Source organism: Trichophyton benhamiae, assembly GCF_000151125.1.
Source record: "Trichophyton benhamiae CBS 112371 chromosome Unknown contig00209.0, whole genome shotgun sequence".
Classification (NCBI taxonomy): domain Eukaryota; kingdom Fungi; phylum Ascomycota; class Eurotiomycetes; order Onygenales; family Arthrodermataceae; genus Trichophyton; species Trichophyton benhamiae.
Genome location: NW_003315086.1, coordinates 1 through 15,047, shown reverse-complemented (window position 1 = coordinate 15,047; position 15,047 = coordinate 1). Strand labels below are relative to the sequence as shown.

The following is a 15,047-nucleotide window of genomic DNA, read 5'->3' as shown; positions in this document are numbered from 1 at the left end:
GCTTGGGTGCTTCGTTCTCGGATGTCGGAATAGTAGACGCAGTTGCATCTGAGCGACTCAAAAACGATGCTATAATCGGCCACACGGGTACTGTGATGGCATCCCGTTGTAAATAGCAGAGTGCCTACTTATTGTGTATATAGGGTACCACAAGTAGTGGGATATGAAGCAGTGGGTATAACAGGAATCAAAAGGGGAAGAAGAAGCAGGGGGAATTATGGCCCCTTTTATGTCCCTCCATCCGAGCAGTGACTGTGCCTCTGGTATAGCTATTGAATGGGCCACTTCAGGTTGATTCTCCGAGGAGTGAATGTCTCACAGTGACTCTCTTTATTCCTGGATGCTGATGTCTTTGATATCTTTGATACCTTTGATGTCTTTGATGTCTCTCCAACATATGGAATTTGGGGTTGAAGGTGAAGTTCAAAGAAAACTGACGAATCAGAATGTGTAGAAATAATAGCAACTGAGTAGCCAATCAGAAACGTTTAATTAACAGCAAGAGCAAACAGTGCAAACAAGCGGGTACCTCACGTGATGCCCCCTCCAAAAAACGTCAAAAACAAAAAAAGAAAAAACGTGACTCGATTTATATTTTCAATTTCAATTTCGATATTTCGTGGTTTTTTGGTTGAAGTTTTGCTGCTTCGTCGTCTTGTTTTCCTTCGTCTTGCTCGTTCTCTCCTTTCTGTTGAGCCTGTTCTGTTGCTGACAGCGTCGGTGGTGGTTGTTTTGCTCTGCGTTCGGCCCTAATATCGTAAACCGCAGCAACTAACTTATCGAACTACCTACCCCCGCCCACCTATCTTACACATACAGACCACGCGTAATCATGGCGCCTCGCGGACGTGGAGGGAAGTTTAGCAAGCCGACGAGAGGAGGTAGGCCTGTCTGTCCTTGTTATCGCATATATGTATAAGATACGGATGCTAATATTCTAGTTGTGGACGCATAGGGGGCAAGCATTTCAGTCGAGACCTGCAGCCACTGGATAAGAATGGAGACCCGATAGGCATGTGGAGGGTTAGTGATATCTACTACACGCAAGATTCCAGATGCAAGACCGGTGTGCTGACGTATACTAGGAGGACAAGGAGGTAGAGTCTTCGGAAGAGGAAGAGGAAGAAGAGGAAGAGTCAGAGGAGGAGTCCGAGGAGGACGAAGATGAGGGCCCTGCTAAGGAAGAAATGACCCGTGAGCAGCGTAAAGCCGCCGCCAAAGCCAGAAAAGAGGCTGCCATTCGTAAGAAGCGACAAGTGGCAGCCGAGCCAGGCGACCTGCCTCCAAGTGATAGTGAAGAGGATGAGGACGATGATGACATGCCAGCCAACCCAAACCACACTGCCAAAGCCCGTAGCCAGGCGGCCAAAGCAGCAACCGCCCCAGCCGACGGGGCTGCCTCGGCCGCAAAGAAAACAGATGTCTCGCAGCTTTCTCGCCGTGAACGAGAGGCCCTGCAGGCCCAGCAGGCTCGCGAGAGGTACCTGAAGCTACACTCCGAGGGCAAGACAGACGAAGCTCGTGCCGACCTGGCTCGTCTGGCCATCGTTCGCGAGCGTCGTGAAGCCGAGAGGGCCCGTAAAGAGGCCGAGAAAGAAGAGCGTGAAGAACGAGAGCGCGAGAAGGCTAAAGAACGAGAAGCCAGAGAGGCCAAGCTGAGAGCTGCTGCTTTGGGACCAGCAGCTAGCAAGAAGAAGGGGAAAAGCAAATAAACCACTCTTGATTTCCTCAACATAGCCATCCATTTTCCCATTTTGGTGACAGGACGGCATGTTGTGCTTTTTCCCCCTTCCCCTTTTCTTCTAGTGGTTCATAACCGGACTGGTATCATGATGGACTCGCATCTTGGTTTGAATCTGGTCTCTCTCTCTCTTTTTCACTTTTCTCCTTCACATAACGGACTGCTTGGGACATGGTATCTTTTGCAAGCCACAAATATATGCACACCATAGGCTATATCAATTCCACATCAATGATTGTATGCATGTTCCTAGGCCCTGAGTTTCCCCCCTGGCCTGAGGCTCCAGGGATCATCCAGGTACGGCCGCATCGAGTCTTCGTATACACCCATAACCTCCCTTTCCGTCCCTTTCCTGATGCGCACACCTTAAATTCTTCAAACAAACGGCAAAATATCTCTGCTCGCCGTTTGCTCGTCATTTACGTAAATGCCTGCGGTAGATGTGTAATTGCATCCGACTTGGCGACTTCAAGGTCGAAATATCCGCAACACGAGCGCCCGCCTCGTACGGATCGGATGATACTCTACGACGTCGTATATTATAAGTAATAAGAATAACAACGTTTGCATGGAGACCTTCGATGCACATAATTAACGCTATTAATTAGTCTTAATTGCGTGTTGTTGGGTCTTCGTGTTGGTGCTCGTATTTTCTCAGGGGGTCGCAGCAAGCAAAGATAGATTATATCTCCATTTTTACAGTCAAGACTATGTACTTTTTTTCCCTTCTTCGTCGATTCTGACAGTCTGAGGGTCAATCAAGCGAGAAAAGAAAGGAATTAAGCTGGAGTAAGTCTCCAGGGAATAAATATATACAATAAATGGTTCTTTTGGCGCATTGAAAGACAGCTGATACAAAGGACGAAATAAAGCAGCCAAAAAAAGAGATAGATACCTGTAATTAAGTAGATGTAGAATCCCCCTCCTAGTAGACGTATCTGAAAGTCAAGTTCTCCTTGTCAGTCAGGTTGTCCCATTTCTTCTGCTCGGCGGACGTGGTCTGGGACAGAGTAGTATCCTCCGAGACGGGCAGGGCCTGGGAGTTCTGCGCTGCAACCCGGTCCCTCCGCTTGTTCTCCCAGATGTAGTAGCCCAGCAGGCAGATTGCGAGCACAGCTCCACAAGCCTGAGTAGCCAGGACGGCGATCTTGGCTGGGATGTAGCGGGGGGCATCCTTTGCCTGGAAGGTCTGGGGCCCGATGATATTCCCGATGCTGAAACTCGCGGTGACCAGGGCAGCGCTGACAGAACGCTTGGTGCTGCCGGCAACATTGGAGGCCAGCCACTGGTAGATGACAATGAGGGTTGGAACAATGGAGTTGACGAGGTAGATACCAGCCAAGAGAGCTCCTTGGTTGTGCTCTGGCGCAAAGGAAAGCAAAGCACCGCCGATAATTCCAGGGATGCAGCATGCTACAATGCCAACAGAGCGGTACATCTTGTAGCGGATTGCGAAGCCAATGACGACAGTGCTGATGATGGATACGGCACCGCTGGGCATGTTGAGCAGGGCGGATCTAGGGGCAGAGTAGCCAAAGCTCTTGATCAGGGTGGCAGAGTAGGTCGTCACCACTCCGCTCGATACGGAGATCTACAATAATATTTTAATTAGCACACGACACATGCATGCATGAACGATGGAGCATGCCAGCCTACCAATGTAGTGATGATAGTCATGAACCATATCTGGACGTCGAGAAGCGTCTCAATGATATGGGCCATCTTGAAGCTGGTGTTGATGACTCCGGTCTGGTTGCAGGAGACATGCTTGAGCAGGGCGGCCTTTTCCTTCTCGGTCAAAAAGCGCGCCTTCATGGGGCTATCTGGAATGATAAAGTAGGTCGCGATGCCAGCCACGCAAGTGACAGCGCCCAGGACGACAAACATGGCCTTCCAGCCGGTGAAATCGGGGTTCTTGACATGCTGGAAACCGAACGAGACGAGGCCGCCGATGATCTGTCCCAGGCCCAGGCCCGAGTACCAGATGCAGAATCGCGGCGCCTGCTCGGACTTGGTGTACCACTGGCTGCTGATGAGCACCAGACAGGGTGCAATGGCAGCCTCAAAGATGCCCAGGAAGATGCGAGCCGCAAGCAGAGTCTTGTAGTCCCGAGCAGCCGCTGTGCAGGCGGTTGATATGCCCCAGAGCGTGACGTTGAGCGCCAGCCATTTGGGCGCAGATATCTTGTTCAAAATGTATCCTACATGCATCAATTAGCATCATGTCGTCGCAATAAGATCAGTCACACCATTACGGAGTAGCACTCCGCAGTTATAGGGGCCTACCGGTTGGGACTTCGGCGATGAGGTATGCGATGAAGAAGGCCGTGGCGGCGTTTGAGAAGTTGTTCCCCTTGAGCTTGAGGTCCTTGTTGAGGCCCATAACAGCCGCGTACTATAAAACAGTCAGCCCGTCCTTTAATCTCTGCGACAACGCATATGCAAGAAATGAAGAAACAAGAAGATGAACTCACATTGAGCGAGACCTTGTCGATGAACTGCATGGTGTAGCAGACAAACATGATCGGGATGATGTAGAGGTCGACCTTCCAGCGGATGCGCTTCAGCTCAGCAGCGCTGGCCTGCGCACTCTCCCCGGACTCCCCATACTGCTGCAAGAAGCGATACGCCTGGTCGAGATCTCGAGATGCGCCGGAAGAGACCGGAATCTCCTTGTCCAGCCCCGTCTTCTGCTCGACGGGCGACTTTTCGGAGTCTTCGGAGGCCATCTTGAAGCGCTGGCTCGCAGTATCAACACAGCAACAACCAGCAGCAACAACAACAACTAGGGGAAATTCTCAGGACTGAGAGATGGAGAGAAGATGCAAGGAAAAAAGAAACCGACAGAGATTAAAGAAGATGCAGACGGCCATAAACGTGGCTCTGTTTTCTTTTTCCTAGTATCTCCTCTGTTCGTCCTACGCGGCGCCTCCAGCTACCTCCCGGAGTATGGATACCGTCCTGCAGCTAACTATCAGGTCAACAAACGGCACCACAGAGACCAGACGATAGTTATGCAGGTTTCAAAAAGTCTTGCGAAGAGGGACAGACGCTCTGGAGGCACTGAATTTTCCCGTATCTTTATCGGCCATCCCTGGCGTTATCTGCGTGCACGGCGTCCGACCCGGCAGATGATAGGACAGGCCACCATGGAAGCCCCCCCCTGGACTGCTAGGACTGCTAAAATATGCATACATTCTTGACAGACTTCCGTTAGAGGGGCCAGGGTAGCATCTCGAGGAAGACGCAGACGAAGAAGAGCAGCAAGGAAAAAGGCCCGGCGCAATTCTAGCGTCCCCGAAGGATCCCTTGCTTGCCACTACTAGAACGATGCTCACTGGCTCCCATCATCCCTGCCTCCAAAGCAGGCCATGGCTATAAAAGTTGCAGTTAAGCATGCCTAGAGGCTCACCAAGAAGACGCCCCAGGGAAGATCCCCAGGGGCCACTAAACGCTCCCCCTTCCCGTCTAGAGAGAGAACTTTGACTCGCATCTATCCATGCTTGTCCGGACCATCGTCCCCCTTCAGGCCTGCACATGTGGGTTTACTCTAAACAGAGAGCCGTCCCAGGGACCCAGCCCCAAGGAAACTCCGGGACAGTGTTGGTTAACACACTATTTACCTGGACGGACTCGGTCCTTGCTCAACTTAGCTACTGGTCAGAAATCAATTCCACGGGCCCATCAGATACTTCGTCGGAATACGATGGAAGGCCGCCTCATGCTCTAGCCCAAGTCCGCCTTTCTGTGATGGCGTTCTTGGTAAACAGGCCTTGGGCCTCTTCCACAGATACCGACACTTGTGTGCTTTTTGAAGTATAACTGAGTATAGTTATTATTATGCTGAATATCAATTGATATTTGGCCACTGTTATCCAGTCAAGGATGAAGCTTGTCTTGTGCTGCTATTGCTGCATGTGCTCGCTTAGCACGGAGAGGCCGATTGTTTCTGTCTGGCCGTTCATCTTCTCATCCGTCTATACTCCGTAACTACGGAGTAGTCATACTCTCGGTCGTTCGACAATGTGTTACATTCTTCTAGCCGGTGGAGTGTTTCCGTAATACCGACGCTATGGATATCAAACGCCCTTATCTAATGGAGATACGGAGTACTCCGTAGTATTTACTCCCTTGAGTTAGGTAGAAGTGCTCGATGTTTAAGCGAAAGCAACACTGATGCTCTTGATGCCTGGGGAACAGAACGACTTCCTTGCTGATCGACTCCATTTTTAGGACACGATTGACATGGGGATCGCCTCGTATGGACGACGCATCAAGACGCCAGAGAGGTCCAGCTTTTACAATTTGAAAAAGAAAAAGCAAGCAAGCAGAGAAATTAGAAGAGGAAGAAGAAAAAATAACAACTGACAACGAGAATTAAGTCAGCCTATCGAACGACTTCCAGTGTGATTCGCGGATGGGGTCGCACCCAGGCTCGTTTGCAATCTGCACAGTTTGTTCTGAACATCCCCTATCCCGGCCGCTTGATGAGCTCTCCCAAAGCTTCATCAAACCAGATGCCTATTTATGCACCTGGTTTGCTTTTTCTTGCGGACCCCCAAAGACCCTCAAGGCAGCATTGCAGGGTATGGAGTGATGAAGTACAAATATGACGGCCTGCAGGTCCCGCGCCCGCAATGATGGTCGTTCCTTTTCCACTTTGATTGTTCTAGAGTCCCCAGATCTATTCTGTTCTGCCACTAGGCATACATCCTTCTGAGATATATACCTGCCGAGAATATACATCTTGATATTCTCCCTACTCCTCCTTCAAAGGCAAAGAAGACACAGAACAAAGACGGTGTCTGGTGCTATTCACAGTAAAGCCGGCCTGATGCAGCAGTGGGTGTACCATGTCTCACCGGAGGTCAATGCGATTTCGCAGTATCCAACCATCCTCGCGGTATGCATTTCGCTCACCTTTGTCATGACCGTGGTGGTCTGTCTCCGGATCTGGGTTCGTGCTGTGTGGAAGAAGAGCTTTGGTGTTGATGATGCTGTCATTGTGTCCTCGGCGGTATGTATCTATATAACTATGCAGCTATATGTATAGTTATACAGAAATATCCCCTCCATTTATCTTACCCTTGCTAATATCGAGTCCTTTAGGTATGCGGGATCATCTACAGTGCGTTGTGCATAACTCAGTCCCGGTTAGGTCTCGGTCTCCCTCTCAAACTACGACCAAAGCAGAGTCTGAACACATATGCTACCGTAAGTAACGATATTCACTCCATGAGATGACTATAAGCATCCACAACTGAGTGCTTGCTCATGTAGGTCAACTTCGCTGGCCGCCCGTTCTACATGGCCGGCATCACCGGTTTCAAAGTGGCCCTGTGTATCGCATATCTACGCATCATCCGCCATAGTTCAGAGAAGTCCTACCGCCACGTCGTTTGGGGCATAATGATATTCACCATCTTATCACACGTTGCCGGGACTCTCGTTCTCTTCTTCCAGTGCTCACCCGTGCACAAGTCATGGCGGCCTTTGACACCGGGAACGTGTCTGCCAAATCCTGCTGTCTTCTACCCTCTTGCAGGAGTATCAATCTTCTGTGATTTGATTGTCTTCCTCACCCCCATCCCACTATGGCTGAAAGTACGCATCAGCACGCCGCGTAAATTGGGGCTGATGGCCGTCTTCCTGCTCGGCCTGTTCACCACAGCCTGCTCGATTATGCGAGTGGTACAGATTGAGATAATTGCAAAGGACGGAAACTCTACCATGCTTATTCTCTGGGGAACCATCGAGCTGAACGTCGGGGTAAGTCGAACACGAACACGACAGCTTGCCAGATCGCCAGACACAGAAGAAGCTAACATAGTTCTGTTGGAACTAACCAGATCGCCATAACCTGTCTGCCCACTCTCATACCGCTAATCACCTTCATGCGAGGCCGAACATCCAAGAGCGGCCCCATGCAATATCCTCACAGCACCTCCGACGGCCGCAGCGCCGGCACTTCAGTCAAGCTCAAGTCCGTCGGCCTGCACTCATCGACCATGCGATCCCAAACCATCCCGACCGGCAACAACACGCTAGTCAAGTCGGGCAGTTTCAGCTCTCTAGAGGCGATCCTCCCGGTCGACAGCCAGGGGCGGCCCATCCAGCGAGAAGACATGGAATCCAGCAACGGCAACGGATCGCAGAGCAATGTACACCTCTCCAATCCTGGCCATATAACGAAGACTGTCCAGGTGGAGATCACCCGGACGGACAACCGGCCGGGCCCTGAGCAAAGTTGGCTTCATTGAGCTTGTTTAAGCTTGTTCGTCCGTTTCCATGCTTCATTTTCGCGAATAGGGAGAAAAAATAGGTATCTTCAAAAAGGTGTTCGGGCCTTGGTTTCTAGAACGTTTTATTATGTCCGGTCATGGCAGCAATGTGCTTCTCTTTCTCACGATATTATTTATTATTTTTATAACTGTTTTTACGCCTCGATATACCCTGTATATATTATTGATTTCTCTCTTCTTGTTGTTCAATCACGACAGCTACCAAAGTACAACAACCATCTAGTTCACTTCTTTAGTCTTCCCCTAGTCAAGAACTTGGTGGTTACGTGGTAGTTGTGTTGACTACTTTGTTAGTTAATAGACACCAACCCCTGAATAAAATTTCACTGACTTAAAATCATCCCACCATCTCCACCAGCTAAACGGCCAGCTACCAAGACAAACAAGAAGAAAAATCGTATTAATAGCATTACCTTACCTGCAATGCTGCATCGGCGTCGGAGCCATGGTCGAAAATCCACTCTGTGCCTGTTACGAGGTGCAGCAAAACTTCGCCTCCCCACCATGGCCGTGTCAAAGACAAGGCACAGCATAGATACCCAGCTCACAGAGAGCCTTCAGACCACCGCAGACAATCACGAAACATATCGAACGCCGCCCGTTTCAACCATGATAACCTCATAGTTCAGGCCAGGAACTGCCGGGTGCGAGCCGAGAGCGATCCCCCCGGCCCTCTTACTTGAAGGGCATAAGTTTTGCCCGGGGTTCATCCCTGTACGAGGAGAAGTCAAGCTAGTTAGCTACACACATGCTGGATCCTCCGTTACAGCCGGCATCCCAGTCGCCGTTCGGACCTCTTTGCTCCATTGCTCACTCGGCCAGCCCGTTATTTCATCAAAAGCGGCTGCTCTCGACCTGGTCGCTTCACATTCCCACGAACATTGTATATCGCTGCCGGATATCATCTCCAGGCTTCGATCAGAGATCCAGTGGAGCATAAATAGTTAACTACCTACGGACATAACTAAAAAGAAAAACACTGGCGGGTTTCGAGAAGCAAAAGGCCGGCCAAAGATGGGGTCCACGTCCACGCCGCCTCATGTCCTGATCATAGGAGCAGGTATCACAGGTCTCGCTCTCGCTCAGGCATTGCGTAAACACGGAGTTTCCTTTGCCGTCTATGAGCGAGATCCCGATCCTCTGCACCGTGGTAAAGGCTGGGGGCTGACGATACACTGGTCTCTGGATGCGTTTCTTCGGCTTTTACCACAGCATCTAATCGATCGATTGCCAGAGACTTATGTCGATCCAGACGCGGTTGCAAAAGGAGAGAATGGGAACTTCCTACTGTTTGACCTTCGGACCGGAGAGACTAAGTGGAAAGTTCCACCGGCAAAGCGATTGAGGGTGTCAAGAGAGCGGCTGCGTAGATTGTTGATGGATGGAATTGATGTTCAGGTTAGTCAAGGCAATTTTTGTTCAATCTATAAGATTTAGAGACACCGCTAATTGCTTGTCAGTGGAACAAAACTATCTCTAGTATCAGCCAGATATCAGAAACAGCAGTACGCTGTGAGTTTTCAGATAACTCCAGTGCTGAAGGAACCCTGCTGGTAGGATGTGATGGCTCTCGATCAAAGACTCGCTCATTGCTATGTTCTCTGGCTGGTAATGAAACTCCAGTCAGGTCAGAGAATTATCAACTACCCGTCCGTCTCATCGGGGTGAGCGCTGCGTTGCCTTCGCGGATCGCCCTTAAGATGAGAGCCCTAGATCCGTTCTTCTTGCAGGCCGGCGACCCAGCTACCAGTAACTTCTTCTGGTTCTCATTCCTTGATACCCCGATTAACAATGACCGCGAGGACCGTGATACGTATGAGTGTCAGATATTGATTAGCTGGCCGTACCGTAAGGATGGCTCTAACAATATAGAAATTCCATGTCATAACGTCGACAAGATAAAACTTATGCACTCCCTGGCTGATGGATGGGTAGAACCGTTCTGTGAGGTCGTGCAGAGTATCCCAGAAGAAACAGAGCCGAAGATCATCTCCTTGGAGGACTGGCCGACCCCACCGAAGGGTTCATGGAGCAATCTTGGTGGCACAGCAACTCTAGTCGGAGATTCTGCTCATGCGATGACAATGTGTGAGTGTATCCGTCTATTTCCTCTCCAGTGGCCACACGTATTCTAAGCTAATGGCCACTCTTATAGTTCGTGGTGAAGCAGGAAATCACGGTATCCTTGATGTATCCAACTTGCTAGAGGCCTTAATTCCTGTCCTCACATCGTCGCCACATTCTCCCGCAAAGACACAGGAGGAAGTGATCAACGAATATGAAGATGAGATGACCACCCGCACCAGGCCAGCAGTTCTTCGGAGCCGCAAAGCGTGTCTTGATGCTCACGATTACCCCTCGATAACAGCGGACTCCCCACTAGTTGCTCGAAGAGGAGCATTTGAAGACGATGATCTGGAATACCTCCTCAACTAGAAAATTAGAATTCAGGAAAAAAGGGCACTCTGTGTACGGAGTACTCTGAAAAGAATTAAATTGATTAATTTATATGGCACATATTCTCTCTCTTTGGGGTATCAGGCGAGCTTTTCCCAGTTGATGGTTGCATAACGTCTTCTACTTTAAACTTCGATAGTTCCATCCCAGGGAGGCAGGCCGCTGCGCCATCAACTCGCCTCCCCCATAACTGGATAGTTGGCTGGTCGTACGAATACGCTTTAATTAAAGACACTTTGGTCAGCATCAATGTCAGTTGTGCTTATGCCAAGCTGCAGTCAGACAGCTAGAGTTGCAGCGCTCCTCCGAGCAATCCGGGACAATCATCATCCATACACCGCCAGGCACATGCATTTTGACAGATCACACGGCAGTCCCCCAGACTCTTCATCAAACTTAACCTGCTCACTTCGGTTAAATTCATTTATTCCACAGGTATGATTTAAGTATGCATTACGGGCAAGGCGGGGTTTTGCCGCCTCAAGTCACAAATCGATACATCACACCAGTGGAGGCCAAATCTCCGAGGGAGCTGTCTTTTGCTGCACATGCACTGGTGATCCATGATTCGTATATGTACTCCATAGATGGCTTGCAGGTGACGTCTTGACTTCGTACAAGTACACACTCATTTGCATTCTCTCCAGGCTCATATGAAATCAACAAGGTCAACGCTTTTTATCATGGAGTGGGGGTGGTAAATTAGTTATAGAGATGATCTGTGGAGATGTAATAATCCGCGCCCTGACCAGGGTGGACAGGGCTCTGTCGTTTTTCTAGGACTCCAGCTTTGCCGCTCCCTGTTATATGATGACAAACTTATAGCCCATGCCCTACCCTGCTGACCAGGATTTGGCTTCGCTTATAGTCCCTCCTTGGAAAATTTTCCCTGTAATGCTATAGTCATAGTTACTCCGTAATAATTGATCCATTTAACAGATTGTTGAACTGGCCAGATATTTTAGCTCACACTGTTTCTAAATTAAAATGTGACGTTCATATAAACTACACTACGGCTAAATAATCAACAATGAGGTCGCTCCTTCCTTTCCTGATGCAGATTCCTCAAGTTGATCGTTATAACACGAGACAAAGAAGGCACGTGCGGACGGGCCGGTCCTTCCAGGTTTAAGCTTAATTTTCCAAAGTATATTAATTCCCTCGACGAGAAGGCGCGCTTTCTGCTCCTTCCCCGCTGAGATTAAAATAAGTTGAAATAAACAAAGGACATCGCTAGTCGGGCACAGTTTTGTGGGAGTGTCAAGGAGGATCGCTTGTTATGAAACAGCAATACTGCGTATACTATGCATGCCCCATTGCCGTTAATCCGCGTGGCGCCCCATAGGTTAGTACTCCGTACTAATAAACACATATCATGCTACACGGACAGTGATGCCATCATATTGCATGCTGTTTCAGGAGGACCGCGATTATTATCTATTGTATTGGACGACTCTATGCTCATATAACTATAGTCTTACAGGATGATTTTAAATATTAATACAGTGGATTAGAGTTCGAAATACAGAGGAGATAATGCGATACTTCCTTCGCTCAAACACAGTGGGTATTAAGCGAGCGAGGAAACTGCTAATAGTGTAGAGGCTGCCAATAGTACCTCAAAGTACAGCTGAGTTTTGGGTTTTGTGAATATGAGTATCCTCTAAACTAGCAGAGAAGCCTCAGTGCGTCGGTGAAAAGCAGTCTGGCATATATCTGATGGAAACCCGACAGCATTGTTACGAGACGCGATTCTTCTCCTCTTGGATTGCAATGGAAACATGATAGACGAAATTCTATCATATCATCACGATCGTCTGCGCATTTGGTAATGGAGTTAATACCCTTTGAAGAGTCATTCCTGTGAACGGACAGTCTATGGCATCCGGCAAAATTTCCATTCCCAAAGCCGAAGTCGATATATGAAAATTTCTCCTCGGTGGATTTCCATTTTGTCAAGCCTTCAGAAGTAGGGTTCAACCTTGTTTTATTGACCAAATGCGAGTGTGTCACCTGAAATGCGCCAAACAGTATCGAGCCCAGGGGAAGCAGTGTTGCCTTTGGGATTTCAGTGACTTTCCATATATTCTTTGGCAGTGATAACCCAGGATTGGTCGGTTGTGTATTTGACAATAACGGAGTCTGTTGAGTTAGGCCTGTTGATACCCGTTAATGAAACCTACACAAGATGAGGCACAATTCTAGCGGAGACTCGCCTTTGATTTGCACTGCCATTAGCTTCCACCCACCGGATGCCAGAATGAATCTTTCGGCAGCAAATATGATTCCACCAAAGAACCCGCGAGTGAATCTAGCCAGGAGTTCTTCATCGCTTAGCTGACCTAGTGGTAGTTTTTTCCCGGGGAACAATGTACTCTGCACGAGTGTGTCAGCTTTGACTCGCGCAATCAAGCAGTCTTCGACGATTGCATAACCATGGGGGTTGATCAATGCCTCAGAGCGAGTCTCATGGAAAGATGTAAGAGGCTGTGGAGAGTAGATAATCCGGCGGGATCGAGAGAAAAAGTCCATGAGGAGGTAGTTGGTTGTGGGGGCGTATGGGGGCGTGGGTTACAGTGTTCTTGAGCATAAAGTTGGGTATACAATTAGCGGACGGTGTTTTGCGTACGGGTTAGGGCCATATAAATAGTTGGCCTTCCAACGGCTGTCATCAAGGCGTATGTTCCAATGCTCAGCTGTAAAAAGAAACGGATGACGTAGGAACGGGAGCAATCGGGACAGCTCGGTGATCTTGATACTCAAAATAGGATCTCCCAACACAATAATCCTCGTATTTAATGGCTGCCGAGCGACTGAGTCACTAGTTAGTTAGTTATAGCTGTGAGGCGGCGGCTACGCCGGATCATAGACCACAAATTTTCCTACACATATTAACAAATTGATAACTCGAAGAAATGCAAAAAAAAAAAAAAAAAAAAAAGGTTGAGCATTATGCATAAAGACAAGATCTATCCATATTCCGTATATGAAATGCCGCAGCTCTCGTAAAGTATCCACAAGACGTTGTAGCTTCTCTGATGCTACTAGTGGCTCTTGATGTAAAAAGCCGGGAGGTAAAAGCCATTCACGCCTCTCTTCAATATTAGAGGTACATCAATTTTGCCAAGTCAAGGCCACAATAATAACCAGCTCGCAGCACCACCTTGCCTAACAATCCCCCACCCTAAGAACAAACTTACAAACCACAAAATGCCCATGATAACAATGGGTAGCAGAATCAGCTCCGTATGATACAAAAACGGCAGGTTGCTATACCCGAGGAAGGATATATATGTATAATATGAGAACGCAGAGAGGTATAGAGTATTTCCTAGAAGGGTGGCTAGAAAATTGGAGGACGTTCCCGTACCACGAGTGAGAACAGGAAGGAGGACGAATTGTAGAACGTATAGGTGGAGGTAGAGTGTGAAGAAGGCGCGGGCGGATATCTATGTGAAAGCTGTTAATAACTTGACGTTTAGATTTCAGCGGTTGAAAAGCGGGCTCACATCGAAACAATATCCAAATTCAACGTGCTCCTTATCCCCCGATAACCCAAAAAGTCCTTGTGCAGGTGCACGCCGTCTCATGCGACCTAAGGACGACCGTGTCCGTCTCCATTCACTAATTGTGGCAGCGGGCCCGTTGGGACCAAATATGCGGCCCACAGTGAAGTACATGATCGTAGAAATAATGAGGGAGGCCCCGAAGTAATGGAGAAAGACGAAAGCTATGGCGAGGCCATTCATAGAGAGAAAAGACGGTTTATAGGCAAAGCCCCATGCTAGGCCGGCTAAATATAGGAATAAGGAGAACAGGTAGCTGAATGACGGGTCGGGGCGGTGCCAGGTGTTTTTTGTTTCTAGACGGGTATTAGGTCGTGAGCAGGAATGTGATGAGTTGCGAGGGGAGACTAACGTTTCTAAGAACAGTCAATTGGTTAGCTTTAGCTTCCTTTTCGTGAAGTACTATAAAGATATCGGCCCACAAACATGATAATACATAGATTTAAACACCTTTTTAGGTGCAATCACAAGAGACGTCATCTCCCAAATGGCCATCTCGAAGTCCATCTGTGAGACTTTGAACAACCTAGGTCACTGGCATCAGCATGTGGATAGCTCACAGAGCGGAACAGCAGCACCTTACCGGCCAAAAACCTGCGGCATTCGTATAAACGGGTTCCTATTCTGCGGCGAGGTACCGCCGAACTGTGCTGGCCCAGCATGTTGCCGGGGGACGGATATATGGGGATTCATTGGAGAAAGATGAGGGCAACTCGCCCGGGCCGAGGTTGAACTACCGCAGCATTAAAATCAAGAGGAACAGAGAAGAAAGCCCAGACCGTTTCAGTGTGTAGAGGCTCTGCCCATCCGTCTCCTTTGCTTGCTGTTGGGTGCTTGTGATCAACTCGAACTGTCGACTTGTTATGTTTGAAGCTCGAAGCAGGTTGACAGCGTTGGAGAAGCATCACGTGACCGCGATTCTACCATACCGGATAAAGTATGTTTTGCAGCACTACTATCTTCTATAGCCTAATAGTATCT

General features: G+C 48.8%; 5 protein-coding genes across 5 annotated transcripts; 3 read left to right on the top strand and 2 right to left on the bottom strand.

Moving 5' to 3' along the window:
• Positions 1 to 1,014: 1,014 nt before the first annotated feature.
• On the top strand, positions 1,015 to 1,712 carry ARB_02465 (uncharacterized protein; the record flags this gene model as incomplete). The annotated part of the gene is made up of 2 exons (XM_003011139.1): positions 1,015 to 1,023; positions 1,086 to 1,712. The coding sequence occupies 2 exons, from the start codon at positions 1,015 to 1,017 to the stop codon at positions 1,710 to 1,712; spliced, it is 636 nt and encodes a 211-aa protein (XP_003011185.1).
• A 954-nt stretch (positions 1,713 to 2,666) lies between these two features.
• Positions 2,667 to 4,470, bottom strand: ARB_02464 (uncharacterized protein; the record flags this gene model as incomplete). Its single annotated transcript, XM_003011138.1, has 4 exons — positions 2,667 to 3,332; positions 3,398 to 3,942; positions 4,028 to 4,136; positions 4,216 to 4,470. 4 exons carry the CDS (start codon positions 4,468 to 4,470, stop codon positions 2,667 to 2,669), a joined length of 1,575 nt encoding a protein of 524 aa, XP_003011184.1.
• A 2,105-nt stretch (positions 4,471 to 6,575) lies between these two features.
• On the top strand, positions 6,576 to 8,001 carry ARB_02463 (integral membrane protein Pth11-like, putative; the record flags this gene model as incomplete). The annotated part of the gene is made up of 4 exons (XM_003011137.1): positions 6,576 to 6,758; positions 6,795 to 6,869; positions 7,022 to 7,510; positions 7,591 to 8,001. The coding sequence occupies 4 exons, from the start codon at positions 6,576 to 6,578 to the stop codon at positions 7,999 to 8,001; spliced, it is 1,158 nt and encodes a 385-aa protein (XP_003011183.1).
• A 1,056-nt stretch (positions 8,002 to 9,057) lies between these two features.
• On the top strand, positions 9,058 to 10,479 carry ARB_02462 (FAD-dependent monooxygenase, putative; the record flags this gene model as incomplete). Its single annotated transcript, XM_003011136.1, has 3 exons — positions 9,058 to 9,441; positions 9,504 to 10,131; positions 10,199 to 10,479. 3 exons carry the CDS (start codon positions 9,058 to 9,060, stop codon positions 10,477 to 10,479), a joined length of 1,293 nt encoding a protein of 430 aa, XP_003011182.1.
• Positions 10,480 to 12,168: 1,689 nt separating this feature from the next.
• On the bottom strand, positions 12,169 to 13,032 carry ARB_02461 (uncharacterized protein; the record flags this gene model as incomplete). The annotated part of the gene is made up of 2 exons (XM_003011135.1): positions 12,169 to 12,656; positions 12,684 to 13,032. The coding sequence occupies 2 exons, from the start codon at positions 13,030 to 13,032 to the stop codon at positions 12,169 to 12,171; spliced, it is 837 nt and encodes a 278-aa protein (XP_003011181.1).
• Positions 13,033 to 15,047: the final 2,015 nt, after the last annotated feature.